Consider the following 20706-nt stretch of genomic DNA (forward strand, 5'->3'; position numbering starts at 1 on the left):
AGCTCTCAGCAGCCACTATGTCCTTTCAAGCAGGTAGTCCTCTGTGAGGCAGATTGCTGCCTTCCCGTCCTTTTCACTGTTTTCCTCTTGGTTAAATAAAATTTCATTTATTGCATTTCTATCCCACCCTTTTCCTCCAAGGAGCTCAAAGGGGTGTTCGTGGTCCTCCCCTACAGTACCTCATTTGATGACCACAACAGCCCTGTGAGGTAGGTTAGGCTGAGAGGCAGTCAGTGACTGGCCCAAGGTCACCCAGAGAGCTTCACGGCCAAGTGGGGGAGATTTGAACCCTGGTCTCTCCCAGCTTCTAGTCAGCCACTCTCTAACCACTACACTGCACAGCCTCCCATGTATTCTGGCCTCGTTAGCCTCTTCTCCTCCGCCTCCGGAGCTTGGAGGGGGGAAACGCGGGTCTGGTAAGGAGGGGAGCATTTTCGGAAGGGGCCAGAGACCAAGGCAAGAGGCGCTGCGACTCCGCGCACCAGCTCGACGGGAGGGTTGGGCTGCCGAGGAGACGCGCGACACTTGCAGCTTCTTCGGCCCCATCCCAGCGAAGTTTACTCGCTCCGGGTTCCAGGGTGGTTTTCCTCGCGAGTAAATAAAGGCTCAGTTGGAAAGGGGAGTCCGAGCCGCGCCCGGACGGGAGGGGGCCACTTACCGAAGGTGAGGAGGGCCACCTCGGCGCCCGCCACGCCGACCATGTTGCCCGGCCAGCCGTGGGGGGGGGGGGGCGGCGGCAGCAGCAGCAGCAGCGGCGTCGGTAGACTCAGCTGGCCAGCCCTCGGCCTCCAGCAACGGCGGCGGCGTCGAGCATTCCCGGTGGGTTCGGCGTGGAGCCCCTTCGGGGGTCGAGTAGGAGGATTGGAACGGGCGGCGCGTCCCGAGGCCAGTCGGCAGCGATGCACCTGCGACGGGCGGAGCAGCAGCGAGCGCGTTCTCCGGCCGTCAGACGCGGCAGGCAGGCGAGAGAGCAAGGGCGTCGGTGCGCTCTTCTCCGCGCGGCTCCTTCCAGGTGCGCTGCGCGGCCCCGAGTGGCCGAGGCGGAGAGCAGCGTCCGCCCCTCCTCCTGGCGCTGCGCCGGCCTCCCTCCCACGCCCCCCGGGCGGGGTAGTGGCTCCGGCCCCTAGGACGCCCTGCAGAAGCGCCCGACGGGCGCTAGGCGGCGCCGACCCGGACGTCGGAACAGCTGGAAGTCCGTCCCCGCGAGCCGGTCCTTGATCCTCGAGGAGGTGGTCGCGCTGCGGTAATAAGCATCACTTGAATGCCTCTGTTTCATTTTGTTGATTTTGGGCAGGGGGCGGGGGACAGCTTATTTTCCCTCGTCGGAATGAAAACCAGGGGAAAGTTTCGAATTGCAACTTTTTTTTAGTAGGCTACAGTACTTCCACTCTTGTATGTACAGTATTAATGATAAAAAGTGCCTTTTATATTTGCAACACAATAAAAAAAGTTTGGTTTAGAATTATTGCTCCCGAAGAAAGAATGAGGCTCAAACTGTACATGTATTTTCCCCTAATGATTTAAAAAACAAAACAAAACAAAACTTTAAACTGCTTTTAGCTGATTTTCATGGTAATTGTTTTCGGAATGTTTGAAACAGTTTCAGAATGTTCCTATACTTTCTCCCCCCCCCCCTTTTTTTTAAATTTTCCCACCCCTTGCACAGGCTGCTTGGCTTGGATGGACAGGACTGGAAATTCAATAAATAAATCAAGAAGGAGCCTGTAGGGTTGCCTAAGATTTTGTTGCTCTGCTGTGTCTTCAGGTGTTGCCATTACTCAAACAAGAGGCCCTGATCCATCCCAGGTATCTGCAAAACCTCGCCATTCCAAAATTGCATCATGAGAAACAAGGCAGACCTTTTCTCTCCCCACTCACCAGCTGGGGCAACCCAACAGACAACTTTTTTCCTCTTAGTCATTCAGGTGACTTGCACATATTTTACTTGGGGATGGCCACATTATGTAGTTTTTGTAGCAGAAACCAAAAGCCAGAAAGTGTGTTATGATGAGCAACTGGCTAAGAATGATCTGAAATATCTGCACATTTGTATCCAGACTGGATGGCAGCCATGGGGACAAGTGGGAGAGTGGCAGATGAGAGACGCTGGACTAGATGACCCTTGTGGCATCCCTTCCAACTTTCCAATTCTATGACTCTGTGTTAAAGTGCAGGGCCACAAGCTTAAAACATCTTCTTTTGGCTTGAAAGACTAACAGATTTCTTATTTCTAGTTACACGTAAGTAGCCGTGTTGGTCTGACGTAGTCGAAACAAAATAAAAAAAAATCCTTCCAGTAGCACCTTAGAGACCAACTAAATTTGTCATTGGTATGAGCTTTCATGTGCATGCACACTTCTTCAGATACCTATGACATTAATTTTCACAGCTTGCTGCAGACCAGAACAGCTTCTGCCACAATAAATTTGTTGGCCATCAAGGTGCCACAAGACTCTTTATTCTTTGTACTACGACACTTCTGAAAAGCCTCGATTAATTTTCTCTGTATGTTCACAAACTAAAATTTTAGCTGAGGCCAGTTTTAATGAGCAAGTGTCAAAAAATGTTCACCCGTGAGGCTGTAAATAGGGAACCACTCTTGGAGAGGGGGGCGGGAAAAGGGTGTGGTTTTTTTGTTTCTCGTGGGTGACTATAAGCCAGAAAGAAAAGATATTAACACAAAGGCCTTTCCTGCTTAAAAATATTTATTGAGCTTCACCAGTTTTTTGGGGTGGGGTGGGGTAAGTCTTTTGTGGACCTCACCATGGTAAGGAAATAGTAGTGCTACAACAATGATACTAAAAAGCATGGAGCCCCCTGGTGGTGTGGCAGTGGAACAGAAAAGAGCCCTGCAGGGATGGGGGGGGGAGTCAGGGATTGGGGGGGGAGTCAACCTGTAGTCTTAAAAACATCTGGAGGGCACCATGTTGGGAAAGACAGTGTGAGTGCTTCGGCTGGTGGCCTACTGGCCGAAGGCCAATTGAAGAAATTTTTGCAACACCCGGACAGGCGAATTTGACTCATTCCTTTCCAAACGAAGGTTGCTACGTTTTCAAACTGGCCCCTGTGTCTGCGCCTCTGATGTCTGGCGTCCAAACAGCAAGAAGTTTTGACCTCTGCAGATCAAACTGCTCCATTAAGGGCACAAGGGGGACGGGGGGGGGGCATTTTATTCCCTGTCACCTGACAACCCCACTCAACTCCCCTCTGTGCTATTTCTCATCTCTTTGGGCAAGCTTGGTGACCACAATATTTATTTATGTAAATAGAAGGCCGCTCCATTGTAATCAGCTTCCCACTCCTTGCTTGAGTCATTCATAAGCACAGTTGCTACATCTCTGGAGGAAGAAAAAACAGCGATCTCCATGATTATCAGAGCGGTTTGAACGGGGGGGGGGGGGGAGAGCAGGAGAGATTTCTTCAACAGCTGGGTGGGTTTAGTGAAGAAAAAAAAACTAGGCCCATCCTAATCCAGATTATTCAGCGTTAAACAGTTTTTGAGAGAATAAAACTGCTGTAGGCATGTTTGCAGGTCAGCCCCTTTGTGCCATTCAGATGAGCAGGTGGGAGGGAGGGAAGGCGGCAGGGGATGGGGGGGGGAGGGAGAGAGAGACGCACAGCAGGTGCTGCTTTCACCCACTTTTGCATCACAAACTGCGTCTGACAGCATTTCCTTATTTATTCCCATTGGAGCCCCCGCTCCTGCATTGCATCGGGTCAACTTTACAGTATCTCCATTGCAGCAAATGTAACAGGAGTGTATATTTTCCCTGATGTGTAGGGGCTGGGGCTTTGCTTTGTTTTTCTACAGTACTGGAGCAGAACCATACCAAGGAATCATGATGCCTGACGAGAGGACCCTGCTGGAGCAAGGGTCTTGCATCCTGTTGTTCTCCCAGTGACTGGCCATCAGGTGCCCCAATGGGAGGCCCACAAGCAGAGGCTTCCAGTTCCAGCAACTGCCATTCATAGGAATTGCTGTCTCTTACTGTGGAGATAGAGCTAAGCCATTCACGCCTAGTAGCCCATGAAAGCCCTCTCCTTCATTTGCGGTTCGAGGACCCGCCCCCCGCGATAAATGAAGACACAGTGACACATGGTATTAGAGTTAATGGGTAGAATAAGGCCACAACTTTATTGGTTAAAGCAAGTGAGAGTATTGGCTTAGGCATTGGACTCGCTAGCAAGAGTGACTCTACCCCGCTCGGGGGGGGGTCATATCAGGTTAACACCCCAAGGAAGGAGCCTGTTGATGCAAATACAACTGAAAGCTCCCCCTGGTGTCACCGGGGGTCGTGCCATGGCCCTAGCCACCAGCAGGGCGTAGGACGGGATCCACGACCGCCGGATCCCTTAAGGGGATACCCCTATAAGAGGAGGGTTGGATGATGGCCACAGCCAGTCCTCGAACACACCAGACAACTCCATATTCCAATGCCTACCACCACCCGAGCCAAAAGGGCTCGCCGCCAATACCCTCACCGCTGTAACCAAGCCCTAATGCTTCGTGTGATAGCAGCTAGCCAGATGTCGTTTCCTTGGTTTGAAAGATGCACGCCATCATCACGGAAGAGAGCCGCCTCACTGAACTTGATTTCAGGGGGCTCCACAACATGGCCCTCCATGCTACGCAGTTTGCGTGCCAAAACACGATTCAGCAGTTTCCTGGATTTTTCCAAGGCCCGTGGGTTATGACTGTCACGCCACACTCTCCTCTTGAGGGGCGATCTGGAGCCTGCCGCGCTTTTTTAAAGACCTGGTAGCCCCGCCCCCCAGCTGGCCCTATTGGCCAGCCCTGAGCGCGGCAGGTAAAGGTGGAGCAGGGGGCCGGACCCGCCCCCTGCTCGGAGCGTAGAACGGGTCCTGCCCGCAAATTCCCCCCTCTCTGAAGAGGAGGGATCTAATTGGTCTAATCCTCTTTTGAAGCCATCTAGGTTGGAGGCCACCACTGCCCCCTGCTCCTGCAGGAGCGGGTTCCAGCGTTCAACTCTGTGTTGTGCGAAGAAGTCCTTTCTTCCGTCTGTCCTGAATCTTCCAACGTTCAGCTTCATTAGAAGCCCACGACTTCAAATATTATGAGAGAAGAAGCAAAACTTTTCTCTATCCACTTTCTCTGTGCCAGGCATCACTTTATTAACTTATATCATGTCACCTCTTACTCGCCTTTTCTCTAAACTGAGCTCAAATGCTGCAACCTTCCTCCTCCCCCTGGATTATTGCTCCTTCCCCTTGATCATGAAGACCTCCTCCAGCCTCTAAAGCAGCCTTGCCCAAACTGGTGCCCTCCAGATGTTTGGGACCACAACTCCTCATCAGCCTCAGCAAGGGCCATAGCATCTGCTTCCCATGCAGAAGGTTCCCAGTTTGAATCCTGACATCTCCAAGTAGGCCTCGGAATGTCCCCCATTGAAACCCTGGACAGCTGCTGCCAGTCAGTGCTGACGATACTCAGAGAGATGGAACAGTGCTCTGACTTGGCACATAAGGCAGCTTCTTATGTGCCCAGGCATCACAGTGATACGGTGTTGGCTGGGGCTGATGGGAGTTGTAGTCCAAATAAGGGTGGGTGGAGGAGCATCAGCTTGGGCACCGGGCTGTGCTAGACTTTAATTTAATTTAATTTGCAGTCACACCTTTCTCCAGATGGCCCCAGGGCAGGTTCCAGAATAAAAACATTAATGTGAAGTATGAAACATTTGACAAAATCCAGGTAACACACAAAAGCCAAGCATTAAAGACAAGGCAACAGTCAATAGCTAAAGCACAACCAAGTACAAATAAGCAGAACACGTGCCCTGCAGATATTTCGAGTCCTACCAAGGCCCCGGGCAAAGTTGCAGTCAGCCTTAAACTGTAAAGGAAGTGCCCACCAGAGGTGTTCCCCCCCTATTTTATTAGGCCAAACTGGGGCAGCTGACCTTGGCTGAAGAGGGCCGATCCTGCTCATTGGTGCCTTGTCTATCTCTTTCCACTTCTTTCATGGAGAGGAGACAGCGAAGAAAGCAAAAAATGTAACCAGCATAAACATGACTCTATTTTCTTCCCGCGGCTGTTTCCAAGAGATTGGAAGACAGAGTCCAGGGCAGGCCTACAAAATCTTGATAACCAAGAATATAAATGAGATGCACCCGGGAGGAAGTTCTCCTGCAAAAGCCTCATGTGAACATATAGGAATTGAGGATGTAGTCAACTAAGTTCCACTCAGAGAAGACCCATTGAAAGGTAGCCATGCCCATTAACTTCAGTGAGACTAGCATTGGCTGCAACCCATAGGCAGGAAAAATTCTAGGTGGATCAGCTCCCATCCATCACAACTTTTTGTATTGAACTACTTGCACTCCTGGGACCTCAGCCCTGCAACTATATGGACAATTAATGCCATTTTTAAAAATCCTAAAATTTTCAGAATTAATCTAGATTCTATACCAGAACTAATTTCCTGTAGGGACACTTCCTTGGGAGAAACACTGGCAGGGTTGCCATATTTCAAATAGTGAAAATCTGGCCAGAAAAGTTGTTAAGGATTTTGGGGGCAAATTTGTCGAGTTTTTTGTTTTTGGCCAAAGTTGTTATTTGGCAAATTCGCGTGCGTGCGAGAGAGAGAGATTTTGAGCTGCTTTTAAAGAAAACCACCAAAAACAACACTGCCAACATGGGTTGCCATGCAGCCGGATTTTCCCGGACTTTTTAGCTTCCGACAGTGTCCAGGAAATTCCAGACATATGGGAACCCTAGATATTGGACTCCATGAGACTGACATCCGCATAAACATCCCTAAGATCAGGCTTCTAGTCATTGGCCCTAGAAGTTCTTACAGACCACATCAAGACAGAAACCCTAAAAAGTCCTTACTGGGAAAAGTTATTCCATACTTCTAAGGAAACTTGGTTAGGAACATTTTGGTATTTATTTATTGCAGTTGATGGAGATGGAACTTTAAAGAGTATTGTACGGAAGAACGCTGATAAAAATTTCTTGCAATTTTTGCCGGGCCACACATGGATATTGTAAGCAGACAAAATCCAGCATTCATTTGAACCAAAGGCACTTAGAGATTCCAAGTGCATCCTTTAGCTTCAAACGTGACTTCAAGACCTGACAAGTATTGGCCGAGCTCTTTGGTTCTCTTTGGAAGAGAGTCGGCAAGTCTCCACCACAAGACGCAGCCCACTTTAATCTCCAATAAGTATAAATTTCTAATGCGGCAGTAAAAGAGTCCACCTTATATCCTGAAGGAAAGTACTCCGACAAGGGAACTCTGTGTCTGTTTCCAGCATAAAAGGGTTCAGCCGCAGGTTTACTTTGGATGAGAAATTCAGGAGATGCAAAAATGCGGCTTTGACATCTCATACCTCCCTACTCCATTTCTCTTGCAAAAAATAAATAGGAACTTGCCAGGATCTCTTCGGTTGATTCCTCTTGCTAGCAGAAGTGCCCCTACTTTGAAGCAAGGGGTGTGTGTGTGACCACATTCATGTGTATAGAGTTGCCAATTGCTCACTTGGTTAGCGGCACTCTTGATAGCAACTTATTAGGTGGATATTTGTCAGACGGGTGTATTAGGTAGATCAGGGGTAGGGAACTTGTATGGTCGGAGATGATAGGAATTGTAGTCCGGTGGATGTGCAAGATAACAAAAACATTCTGGGAAATGATTTATAATGAGCTGAAAAAAATGTTTAAAATAACGTTTGTAAAAAAAAAAAAAACCAGAGGCTTTTCTACTAGGAATTTTAGGTGCAGAGAAACCAAAGGAGCAGAAACGACTGTTTATGTACCCGACCACAGCAGCGTGGATACAACTGGCTCAGAGATGGAAAGAAGACAAAGTCCTGACCGGAGACGAATGGCTGATGAAGATGACGGACTACGCCGAAATGGCGAAACTGACTGGGAAAATCAGAAACCAGGAAGAGAAAAACTTCAAGTAGGAATGGGAAAAATTTATAATGTATTTAAGAGAACACTGCAAACAACTAAAAACTTTGGCAGGATTTGAGTAATGCTTGTAATGTACTAAAAATTGTGGCTAAAATGGACTATTTAAAAGAAATAAGAGAGAAAATAAGAGAAGCAGTTAAAAAAAAAATGTTAACGGTAACCATGGAAGGGAGCTGAAGGATTCAGGGAATGCTAAATGATGATGTTGATGTTTAATGTTTGAATTTTAATTTGCAATGTAAAACTTAATAAAAAAATATTTTTGGGGGGGGGATTGGAATTGTAGTCCACCAACACCTGGAGGGCCACAAGTTCTCCCCTCTCCTGGCCTACAGCAACCCAGGAAGATGCAGGTTGAGATCCCTGTTTAGTCCATTCATTCTATCTCACCCTGACCCACTTTGCCGGGTTGTTGTGGAGATACAGGGTGGATGACCACGGCACGCTGATTTCCTTGGAGAAAGATAACATCATCATCATCATCATCATCATCATCATCATCATCATTTCACATATTGCCCTTCCAAAATAAAGATTGAGCTTGTCATATGTATGAGAGTTCAGGGGAGGCTGGACTGATTAACCCACACAGGAGAAAGAACATTTGTGAAACCTTGTTTGATATTTATCTCAGCAGCTGGGAAACAATCGGTTGAAAGTGGAAATCATCTATGTGACTGTAAGGGGAAGATCTGGATTATTATGAACTTGGAGGACGATTTGAACTTTAGAAAAAAGACGGCAGTGGACGGTTGCGAGGAATCCCCAATTTCTTGAAGCATGGGAACCCAAATAAAAAATTCTCTAGACGATTTGGCATAACATTCGGTTTGATTGATATATATATGTGTATAATTTGAAATAATGAATGTGATATAATTGGTTTTAATTGGAAAATTAATAAAAATATATTTTTTTAAAAAAAATATGTATGAGAGTTCATAGTTGTGTGTGATTGCGTTTTGCAAACACGTTGAGGCTGGCTGTGGCTCTGTGGCGAAGGTTTGCCTGGATTTGCCACCACTTTCTGTGCAAAATGTCCCTGTGAATGGGAAAAGCAAAACAATGCCTCCCAACTCTGTCTCCCCTTCCCCTCCTTCAAAGGTTAAAGGCAGCGACCCAGCAATTTCCTGAGGGAATGAATCACCTTCTGCCAGCCTCCCGATAAAAAGTTTAAAACCGGGACTGCAGATTAGCAAGCCCTGGGAAATCCTGGAGGGCCACCCCTCAAGGATCAGGTGTGACTCAGCTCAGCAGGAATGCCAAGTATTTGGCCTGCCAACTGTACCTGTGTCCTACTTCCTGCATGGGAGGGAGTTCCCGTTCTTTGGTGTGCTGTGCCAGGTATCTGGGTTTGTTCTCAGAACTGGCTCAGCAACAAAGGACGCCACAGTCCCCAAGTGCTACAGAGAGTAAAGACAGCAGAGAACTGCTAGGAGGTTTCCTTCACCAGAAGGGCTCGCAAGGTGTGGTGCTGTCAACATGTTGAAGGGTCCCCACTTCACAGAACCATGGAACTGTAGAGCTGGAAGGGACCCAAAGGGCCATGGAATACAATGCAATGAATCAATTGCAGCTTCAACCAGCTTTCACTGCCAGGTTGTGGCTGTCTTATTGTTTCTGTTGTTCTGTTGCTATAAATAATCATTCTCTGGTCTGTTGCACTTGGGCATTGCACACACACACACACACACCCTCAGCATTCAATGTCAATTAGATAGACACACATAATAATAAAAAACACAAATAAATGTGCATTATCCAGAATGTGATTATCCAGAACTTCCCTCCCTACATGTACCTGATTGTGGCATTTGAATTGTGCTTGAGAATAAGAAAGCGAGATCTTGTTACAGTGCTGTCCTATGCATGTTTTTGGGAAGTACCATAAATTCTATGTTCAGTGGAGTTTGCTCACAGATAAGTGCAGATAGGATTGCAGCCTAGAAGAACTGCCTGTATTATTATTATTATTATTATTATTATTATTATTATTATTATTATTACTAGTGGGACCCAGCCACGTGTTGCTGTGGTCCAGTCAGAGGCCCCGTACCCCAGTGGAGGATGGTAGGATACCCCTCCCTCTGTTGTCCCCGGGGAGTGTTGGCCCCTCGCCACCGTATCTCCATTCCTTGGCCCCCACCCTTGGAAAAGGAACTGCCTGAGTCATGTTTTATAGTCATTGGGCAGTAGATGGCGCTGTGTTGAGTTCCTTAAAATTGGCTTTTACCTGCCTCAGGTGTGACATCTGTCTAAGCAAACTTATAAGATCCTTCGCGTATTCGCATGTGATGTTGTGTCAAAATTTCAACACAATCGGTCAAGCGGTTTCGGTGAAAAGTGGAGACACGCAAACATGGTCGGTTCACATTTATATATGTATTTATTATTATTATTATTAATTAAAGTTATTTATAACCCACCTTTCCCCCTGATGAGACTCAAGGCAGGTTACAGCTAAAAATAAGAACTGCTAAAAACATAGAAGAACAATAATCAGGAAACAATTAAACATGGATAGAATTAAAACTACATACATATATAAAATCTATTAAAGTCATACAAATAATTACAATAAAAACAGCACGGCACCAGCCCTTTCATTAAAAGCAGTCAATTCCCCAAAAGCCTGTTGGAACAAAAAAAAAATTCATCTGCCTATGGAAGGACAACAATGAGGCAGCCCGTCTAGCTTCTCTAGGGAGGGAGTTCCAAAGTCTGGGAGCAGACACCAAGAACTATGAAAACCAGTGCAGACTTTAGTCTCTTTGTTTTTCCAGAACTTGATGTGAGTTTAGATTTCATGCACCAAATAAAGTATCTGGATGCCCCCATAAAAGTCTGCAGGGAGAGCAATCAATACATGCAATTTGACCTGCTATCAAACTACTTAATTTGGTGCAACATAACTGAAATTAATGAAATTGGGAATTCCACCAGTGGCAGAGAAAGTATAATCTCCTGGAGTACTGTTGCTCTGTATCCCTCTTCCTTTAGCATTCACCGCATGCCCTGTTTAAAAATAAATCAATAGGAATAAACATGAGCATCTCTGAGCATGCACTGAGTGCCTTCCCTCCCTACTGGGCAACTGAATATCTCTCTCCCCCCGCAGAGCAGTGCTCACTGAATTTTCCATCACTGAATGTTCAGTGTCCCAAGACTGCTGTTCTGCTGCTCAGTTAAATAATAAGATATTTAGTCACTTATTAGCTCAGCTCGAAGCAAACAGGATAAGGAGTGTTGCGGCTTGCAAAGTAATGGGGCATGCACTGTAGAGACCTCAGGGGAGGACTTAGCTTGGAGATGGGAAAACTCCAGAACGAATTGTGGAGCCAGGGGTGCACCAAACAGTCAGATCCTCTCCTGATCAAGAAATGTGACCCGGGCAGGGGGAGCGGGGGACACCCATGGCCGGAAAAGCAATGTTGCTGCGTATTTGCAAGTTGACAGGTATATCCAACACCCTGCAGCAATTCAGCTCAAGGGCAGCCCAACAACATTTCTTTAGGGACTGCATTTGCCCATGGAAATCCCCACTCTCAGATCACTTCTGCCTCCGGGGTTAAAGCGGATGTTTCTTTCCACACCTCTGAGTTCAGGATCATAGCTTTGAAGTCAAATCCAGCCAGCAAAAGAAGTGGTCACGGTGGGAGATGACCAACACAAACAGCCCACAGGCGCTCTTGGAGAAGAGGCTCAAGGTCCAAGACGCCACCTTTGCCAACCTACATGGGCCCCACATTCTGCCTGCGGCATGAATTCCTAGTGGACTGGAGCACATTAGTGTGCCCTAATACAACTGCCAGTGTGGCTCTGGAAATAAAAGGCTGAGTCCAAGGCAGGGCTGGATTTATGTATAGGCTAAGTAGACGGGACTTAGGTGGCGGGTGTGGTCTAAACCACAGAGCCTAGGGCTTGCCGATCAGAAGGTTGGTGGTTCGAATCCTCACAACGGGGTGAGCTCCCGTTGCTCGGATCCAGCTCCTGCCAACCTAACAGTTCGAAAGCACGCCCAAAAGGGCAAGTAGATAAAATAGGTACCGCTCCAGCAGGAAGGTAAACGGCGTTTCTGTGTGCTGCTCTGGTTCGCCAGAAGTGGCTTAGTCATGCTGGCCACATGACCTGGAAGCTGTACGCTGGCTCCCTTGGCCAATAAAGCGAGATGAGCGGCGCAACCCCAGAGTCGTCCACGACTGGACCTGGTCAGGTGTAGGCTGAAGCCTAGGGCCTCTAGCTCTAGGGGGCTTTGCCAGCCTGCCCGCTCCCCAGTGCTGCAGACAGTCTTATCTCTTCCAAAACTGCAAACCCAAGACTTCATGCGAGGGCAGGGCAACTTGGGCCTCTAAATCTCGGGGGCCTTACCAGCCTGTCCGCTCCCCAGCACTGCAGTCTCTCCTCTCCCAAAATTGCAAACCCAAGACTTCATGCGAGGGCATTTCTCCCCCATTTCAATGACATTTTGCTTCAAAAGAAAGGCGGACTTGGACATCACCTTCCTCCATCATCCTCTAAGGGAGAGGTCACGTACTCAACTTGGATACCGGTACCACCCTCCCCCATAATCCTTGGGATATGCAGTCAAGTACACAGCACTCCTCCCTTGAGGGGAACAATGAACATCCATTGATGGGTTTCCTGAGGCCAGGTGTCCCCATAGCCCATCCTTGGGAAGGCCAGAAGCCAACACACCATGCACAGAGGAGATTGCCCATTGTGTCTCCTTTATTGCCCATTGTGAGCCACTGCTCTGAGAGGGATGCCTTGCAGTCTAAATGTGCTAGGATGTAGTAAACTTTGACATATGACCAGCAGACCAGGCCCTCTCGGAGGTCCAGAATGGCCTTGCCACCTCCAGCTGTTGAAGCTCCTAACTACACAGAAAAAGGGTGGCCATGCACCCTACTTTGCACAGGGCAACCCTCAGAGAAAAAATATCAAAGCAACTTAAAGCTCTTAAAAAACCAACCAACCACGAGAGCCAAATATGATTCTGCATTATATTAGGGGGAATTGCTTGCAAAAATGTGTATATTAGGCAAAAATGCATACATATATTAGGAGACCTGCACAAAGTAATGCATGGGGGGGTCCTGTGTGTGTGCTTTTTTAAAAAACAAATGCAAAGTGATGTGGAGATGGGATGAGCTGATTTTAAGATCAGGAGGAAGAAGAAGAAGAAGAAGAAGAAGAAGAAGAAGAAGAAGAAGAAGAAGAAGAAGAAGAAGAAGAAGAAGAAGAGGAAGAAGAATTTGGATTTGATATCCTGCTTTATCACTACCCGAAGGAATCTCAAAGCAGCTAACAATCTCCTTTTCCCTCCTCCCCCACAACAGACACCCTATGAGGTGAGTGGGGCTGAGAGACTTCAGAGAAGTGTGACTAGCCCAAGGTCACCCAGCAGCTGCATGTGGAGGAGCGGAGACACGAACCCAGTCCCCCAGATTACAAGTCTACCGCTCTTAACCACTACACCACACTGGAGGAGAAACTGGGATTAATCAGCTTAGAGCAGGCATCCCCAAACTGCGGCCCTCCAGATGTTTTGGCCTACAACTCCCATGATCCCTAGCTAACAAGACCAGTGGTCGGGGAAGATGGGAATTGTAGTCCAAAACATCTGGAGGGCCGAAGTTTGGGGATGCCTGGATTAGAGAGACCCATTCATTCCTGCTGTGAGGGCCGGGCTGAGAACCTGAGCTTCCTTTCCCAGTGCTTGACAATCATGGGATGATGGCAGACAATGGCTGTGCTCGTTTGCCCTTCCGGAAACCCTGCCCAGCTGCTCTCCCAAGCAGTCACTGCAAGGCACCAAGCAGAGGGCACAGCGGAGGAGCTCCCTGCCTGCCCCAGCCTCAATCTGCAGGAGCTGAAAGCCCCTGCCCAAGAGAAGTGAGACTTGTGTTTGGAAAATGACAATTTTCTGTCTAGGAAAAGGCAGCTCCTGAAAGGAGGCCTTCTTTTGGGGGTTTCCAGGAGCCAGAGGGCAGAACAAGAAAAGCCTTTGAATGGCTATGTAAACGACCCAGCAGGGTGCCAGCGAGGAGGAGACAGTCAGCAGCGGCAGCGGCAGGCAGCCCAGCGGAAAAACCATCAGCATGCTCAATTGCCAAGCACAAACACATCCTAAAAGCGGCTGGATTTCTCAAGGGGGTGACCTCATGGAGCAGCACACATAGCTAACTTGGCTTCACCCTGCAGCTGTGGGTAGGCATATCACCAGAGCAGTTTATATTCTGTGCGTGTTTTTTAAAAAATATTCCGCACCAGATGCTCCAAATTCCACACTAAGAAAAGTAGAATTCTCCAACCTGCATTTATTCTGCAACCTCAATAAATAATGTGCATTGTGCAAGTTCTTCTGGAACTTTTGTAGTCTTGTCATTTCACATTCTGGTTTTTAACTACTGGTTCTGGTTTTAGTGGTCACACACGGGTCAAGGATTACCCTTACCAAAACCAGCCACTTTTCAGAAAACGTTACCCACCAAATCTTTCTGCATCCGTAACAGATACAATCCGGCTCCTTTTCAAAGGGGCTGAGATTCTTAGGAAGTCGAAGTCGGTCTGTACGCATCCTGTGTATTTTGTGCACACCTGCAACGCGGGCACCACTCCCTGCATCCTTAGCAACATCAGCGTAGCTGTGCTGCTGAGCCTTCCACACACAGCCTTCCTGCCTTCCTCAGCCGCCCTGGCGTGGAATACAGTGAAGAAGCAACATAAAAAGTGCCTGTTGGATCTGTCCAATGACCCATCTAGTCCAACATCCTGTTCTCACAGTGGCTGAAAGAGTTGCCTGCGGGAAACCAGCAAGTCAGATTTGAGCACAAAAGCCGTCTCCTCGCCTCCTGCGGTTTCCAGCAACTGGTATTCAGAAGCAGTACTTTTGTGCCGCATGCTCATTACAGTGGTACCTTGGTACTCAAACGCCTTGGTACTCAAACGCCAAAGACTGTAAGTGTTCTGGTTTTCAAACGTTTTCGGAAGCCAAACGTCTGACACGGCTGTGGGCTATTGTTTCTGGAGCGCCTGCACCAATCAGAAACTGCACCTTGGTTTTCAAACATTTCAGAAGTCAAACGGACTTCCAGAACAGATTAAGTTTTGTGCATTTGTTTTTGCTATTTATTTCTGGTTTTGAGAACCCCAATCTCTGAACAGTGCAAGATTCTGGGGGTTCTAGGCGCCTAAGCTAGCATGGCTTTGGGAATGAGGCACAGTGAAGATGGTGGTGTCTTTAGGATATATGATTCACACACACACACACACACACACACACACACACACACACACACAACCTTAGCCTACAATGGAGGGGTACACAGCAGTAACAGCCCCAAAAGGTATTGTTTCTCCCATAGCCGCAGCCTAGGATTCAAGCAGAAATCAAACATTGCTCTCAAGCGTTGCTGACTCTCTCCAGCTTTCTGCTTTCCTTCCAGGTCACCTCACTGCAGCTGAACTCTAAACTCTGGTTTTGTCCTTCTAACTCAGGCGTCGACAATGTTTTCCGGCCGTGGGCCGGAGCATTCGCACGGACTCTCGTCTGTGGGCCGGACATGGGGCGCACATGTACAGAAGCGATTTCCAGTGCCACGCTGCCCATGTCCGGAACACCAGAAATGGCTTTTGCGCATGTCCGCAGCTTCTGCGGCTGCACAGACACGATTTCCAGCATTTGTGCAGCCGCAGCCACAATTTCCAGCGCCGCTCAGCGAGTCCCCGCGCCGCACTGGTTTAGCGCCGAGCGGGCAGCTTGGTTCACGGGCGGCCTGTGGGCCAGATAAATGGCCTTCATGGGCCGCATCCAGCCCATGGGCCAGACATTGCCGACCTATGTTCTAACTAACCCTGAGCTGGGGGAGAGGCCCCACCCATTTGTTTCCCCTCATGGCCCATCACCTCAGCACAGGAAATTGGCCTAGCTTATATTTTAAAACTTGCTGGGTTCAGAGGGTAGAAGGGTCTTGAATTAGGGATGCCATATTTCAAAAAGTGAAAATCCAGCCACAAATGTTATTGCACTTTTTGAGCTTTTTTTTGGGGGGGGGGAGAAGAAGAAGAAGAAGAAGAAGAAGAAGAAGAAGAAGAAGAAGAAGAAGAAGAAGAAGAAGAAGAAGAAGAAGAAGAAGTTGTTGTTTTTGGGCTACAGTGGTACCTTGGTTCTGGGACATAATCCATTCCGAAAGACCATTTGACTTCTGAAACGTTAGACAACCGAGGCGCAATGGGCGGTTGGCAAATTCCACTGAGAAAATGGAGAAACGCACCTTGGAAGCTGTTCGACTTCCGAGGCGCATTAGAAAACGAAAGCTTTCACCTCCGGGTTTTCGGCGTTTGAAAGCCGAAACGCTCAACTTCCAAAGCATTTGACAACCAAGGTTCCACTGTATTTTTAAGGAAATTCTACCCGGGAGCTGTTTCTGATGGGGGGTTCCCAGCAATGTCTGGGAAATTCCAGACGTATGGCAACCCTGTCTTGCATACAACCCAGATCACCGCCACCTCATACCAATACTATGACTAATGTAATGCTAATACTAATTACAACAGGATTGACAAATTAGTAGTACAATTAGTGGTGTTCAAGGGACCAGGTCATTCACTTACACACATCTTTCCTGTTTTACAGTGGGAACCAGCGTGGAAAATGTGGCTATATCTTCCTCCCCTGCACTCTTTTGCTATTCCTAGAATCCTTGAATTGTAGCATTGAAAGGGACTGCGAGGGTCACGTAGTAGTCCAGCTCCCTGCAATGCAAGGATCTTTTTGCCCAAGGTGGGGCTTCAATCCATGACCCCAAGATTAAAAATCTCATGTTCTGCTGACAAGCAAGAATACAGCAAAATCTGAGATGCCACAGAGACTCTGCCTTGCTCCTTTTCCCTAAAAGTGAGACTGAGATAGATTAATCGGTTTGAGATTAAAACGTGGGCTGGTCACTGCAGAGAAAGAGACTTGGCCTGGACAGACCCAGGGGCAGATCTACTATGAAACTAATAAAGCTTAAGCTTCAGGACCCCTAATTGCAGGAGGGTCCCAAAAGTGACTTCAGTCCACATTGCTATTTTTTATTTTTTATTTCAGCATCTTAAAAAGCAGAGACATCACCTTGCCGACAAAGGTCCGTATAGTTAAAGCTATGGTTTTCCCAGTAGTGATGTATGGAAGTGAGAGCTGGACCATAAAGAAGGCTGATCGCCGAAGAATTGATGCTTTTGAATTATGGTGCTGGAGGAGACTCTTGAGAGTCCCATGGACTGCAAGAAGATCAAACCTATCAATTCTGAAGGAAATCAGCCCTGAGTGCTCACTGGAAGGACAGATCCTGAAGCTGAGGCTCCAATACTTTGGCCACCTCATGAGAAGAGAAGACTCCCTGGAAAAGACCCTGATGTTGGGAAAGATTGAGGGCACTAGGAGAAGGGGACGACAGAGGACGAGATGGTTGGACAGTGTTCTCGAAGTTACGAACATGAGTTTGACCAAACTGTGGGAGGTAGTGGAAGACAGGAGTGCCTGGCGTGCTATAGTCCATGGGGTCACGAAGAGTCGGACACGACTAAATGACTAAACAACAACATTTTTTATTTAGGTCTAGTTGACTTCAGTTTGAGCCACACAACTCAAAAACTATAAGGTGTAGGAAATTTGTGACTTTGACATGTCAGATAATCCAGTACCGCTATTTTAATCAAAATCTGAGGTGTACTAGTTATTAAAAAATAAATGAATTGTGGTGATCTGTCACAGAACAGTCCCACTTAAGAAGGTAACAGTGGTTCCCCAAGACCTCGTTGCTGGTTGTGAAGGGGCCACCATAACAGTTGAAGCTTCAGGGCCCCAAAAATGTAGGTCCGCCACTGGCCAGCCCAGCCCACTGACCTTTTGCTCTTGCCAACTCTCAGCTTCACTGCCAGCCATCCGAGAAATTGTCCTGTGTGCCCCCGCCTCCTGCCAGCACGTCTAGCCAAACCACGCATGTTTAGGCCTTTTGGAAGATCCTCGTCAAAGAGCCTCTTAATTTTCTTAAGCAGCAGTGTGTGCACAAGGCAGAGGGGGCTCTGGGTGGGCTCAGTTGCCTTGAGACCGTTAAGTGTGGCCCCGAAGCAGCCACCAATTCATGCACTGCGGAAAGTCAATACTTAGCCCACTTCAGATCTCACTGCATAAAGGCCTCTTCAGCAAAGAGTGTTTAATGGGCTTCTGTCTAGTGATGGGCTCAGCGCCATGGGACTGGAGGCAAAACACACTTAGCAGCTGCAAAACATAATCTGCCACCATGTTCTGAGCGTCTCGTTTGAGTTCGTTTGCTCCAAAATGTGAAGGCTAAGCACAGAATAGACAAAGCTCTGCTGGAAACAAGTCACCTCCCTGTAATTTAGACTCTGTGAATATTTGGGGGTGGGGGTGGTTTGGTCCTGACTCCTGTTTGGTGCTGTGCCATCATTTCCTTCCTTCTCCTTTTTCCTGGATTAGTCTCAAGAGGAATCTCTTCCAATCAGAGATCAATGAAACGATGTCACAGTGCTACAAAGCCGATCAGCTTAGGCCATAGCTGCCAAGTCTCCCGTATTCCCTGGGAAATCCCCGTTGTTCCAGCTGTTCCTAGCTGAAAAAGCGGATTTTTTTGTTTCCCCCCGGGTTATTCTGGTGCGCCGGCCATTTTGGAACTGGGCAAAGCAGCATCAAAAGTCACTTCTGAGCATGTTCCCCCCAGTTCCAAAATGGCGGCAGCGCTACTTCCGGTCTGCTACTTCCGGCCCAGTCCCTTATTTCTCCGACAGCAACTTGGCAGGTATGGCTTAGGCTGTGTGATGACACCGCTGAAGACAAGGGAAGGCAACTGGGTGAAGGACAATGGAGGGCAATGTAAACAAAAAAAGAAAAAGGAAAGCCTTTTTGAAAGGAATATCAAAAATTGCTGAAAGGAGTTTACCAAAATTCACCAAAAACTCCGAATAATTTGAGATTAGCCCAAATCCTTATTGCAGATACCTGGGCTGCTTCCAGACCAATGGCTCCTAGGAATACCCAGTCCATTGTAAGCTGCAAGCAGAATTGCACTTGATTTCCCACGCTGTACAGTTAGAAGGTTTGGGTCCCATTTTTGTCATGTTCCGTCCACACCAGGTAGATTTGACACAGGCAATCTGGGTGGGGAACAGGAAGGAAGCTAAACTAAGCAAACATTTATTGTAGCCTTTGCAATGAATTCCATGTTATTGCTTGATTCTTTTTCAAACAATATTTTAATTACCACTAAAATGCTTTTCTAGCTGTCTTTCTCCCCGGTTAAGAAGACTTTTAAAATGTTGTAGTGCTGTGACACTGTAATACTGTTGTTGTTTTTTAAATAAAGAAAACCTCACACAGCCTTTCTTTACATTGCAGAGGTGACCGTAAAGGGTTCTTCCCACATTTGTTTCAGAACACTGAAATGCTATAGCAGTATAATGCCATATTTCAACCAGGGTAAAAAGGTAAAGGGCCCCCTGACCATCAGGTCCAGTCGTGTGCGACTCTGGGGTTGCAGCGCTCATCTCGCTCTATAGGCCGAGGGAGCCGGCATTTGTCCGCAGACAGCTTCCGGGTCATGTGGCCAGCATGACAAAGCTGCTTCTGGCGAACCAGAGCAGCACACGGAAACGCCGTTTACCTTCCCGCTGGAGCGGTCCCTATTTATCTACTTGCACTTGACGTGCTTTCGAACTGCTAGGTGGGCAGGAGCTGGGACCGAGCAACGGGAGCTCACCCTGTTGCAGGGATTCGAACCGCTGACCTTCTGATCAGCAAGCCCTAGACTCTGTGGTTTAACCCACAGTGCCACCTGGGTCCCAGGGAACCACCCCTAATTATATTTTTTAGAAAAAATATTTAGAAGTGGTTTGGTCACGGAGGCTCCCAGCTTCTCTGTTTTCATGCCCACCTCCTCCTCCATCCATCCACCCCTGCAGATGTTCCTGATGGAAAATCCTTGGCGTGAAGGAGACTCCCCTCACATTTCCAGAGTTCACACAACCCCATACCGCCCCCAGACATTAATCACCATCTGCTACAACTCAGACAGATGTTCTCTGCCGATAACAGCACATTCCCCAGACCGTGGGTTGCCCAATTAACCCACAAATACTGATTAGCAACTGTTAACGATAAGTTCTGAGATGGTGTTCAAAGTCACGGGGAGGAAAGAGCAGGAGACCTCAAATGGATGGGTGTCAAGCGATGACTAACACCCTGGAGGCTTTGCTGCACACTTTGCTTTGGCTGAGAGGACAAGCCTCTCATGCATGTTGGCAAAGAGGGATGGGTAGAGTAAGGAGCAAGGCTCCACTGGGTCCTTCTCAGTCAAAGGCAAGGTCCCTCAGATGCCACCAGCCTCCTTGCGCAGAGGGCCAACTCTGAAGAACAACTCCCATCATGCTGTGCTGGCTGCAGCCTGCACCCCACAGGACTGAACCCTTGGTCAGAAAAGGGAGAAGACACAGTAGAAGAAGATGAAGAAGAGTTTGGATTTGATATCCCGCTTTATCACTACCCGAAGGAGTCTCAAAGCGGCTAACATTCTCCTTTTCCTTCCTCCCCCACAACAAACACTCTGTGAGGTGGGTGGGGCTGAAAGACTTCAGAGAAGTGTGACTAGCCCAAGGTCACCCAGCAGCTGCATGTGGAGGAGCGGAGACGCGAACCCGGTTCCCCAGATTAAGAGTCTACCGCTCTTAACCACTACACCACACGGGCTCCTTATAAGTACCTCC

General features: G+C 48.0%; 1 protein-coding gene across 1 annotated transcript in view; it reads right to left on the reverse strand.

Moving 5' to 3' along the window:
• Positions 1–1030, reverse strand: part of TGFA (transforming growth factor alpha) — a 49774-nt gene extending 48744 nt beyond the window's left edge. The window contains exon 1 of the mRNA XM_035119954.3: positions 659–1030. Coding sequence (XP_034975845.3) covers positions 659–701 — 43 coding nt within the window. The 5' untranslated portion in view covers positions 702–1030. The remainder of the gene's footprint in view (positions 1–658) is intronic.
• Between the last annotated feature and the right edge of the window lie 19676 nt (positions 1031–20706).

The sequence above is a fragment of the Zootoca vivipara genome, chromosome 6, assembly GCF_965207765.1.
Source record: "Zootoca vivipara chromosome 6, rZooViv2.hap1.1, whole genome shotgun sequence".
Lineage (NCBI taxonomy): Eukaryota > Metazoa > Chordata > Lepidosauria > Squamata > Lacertidae > Zootoca > Zootoca vivipara.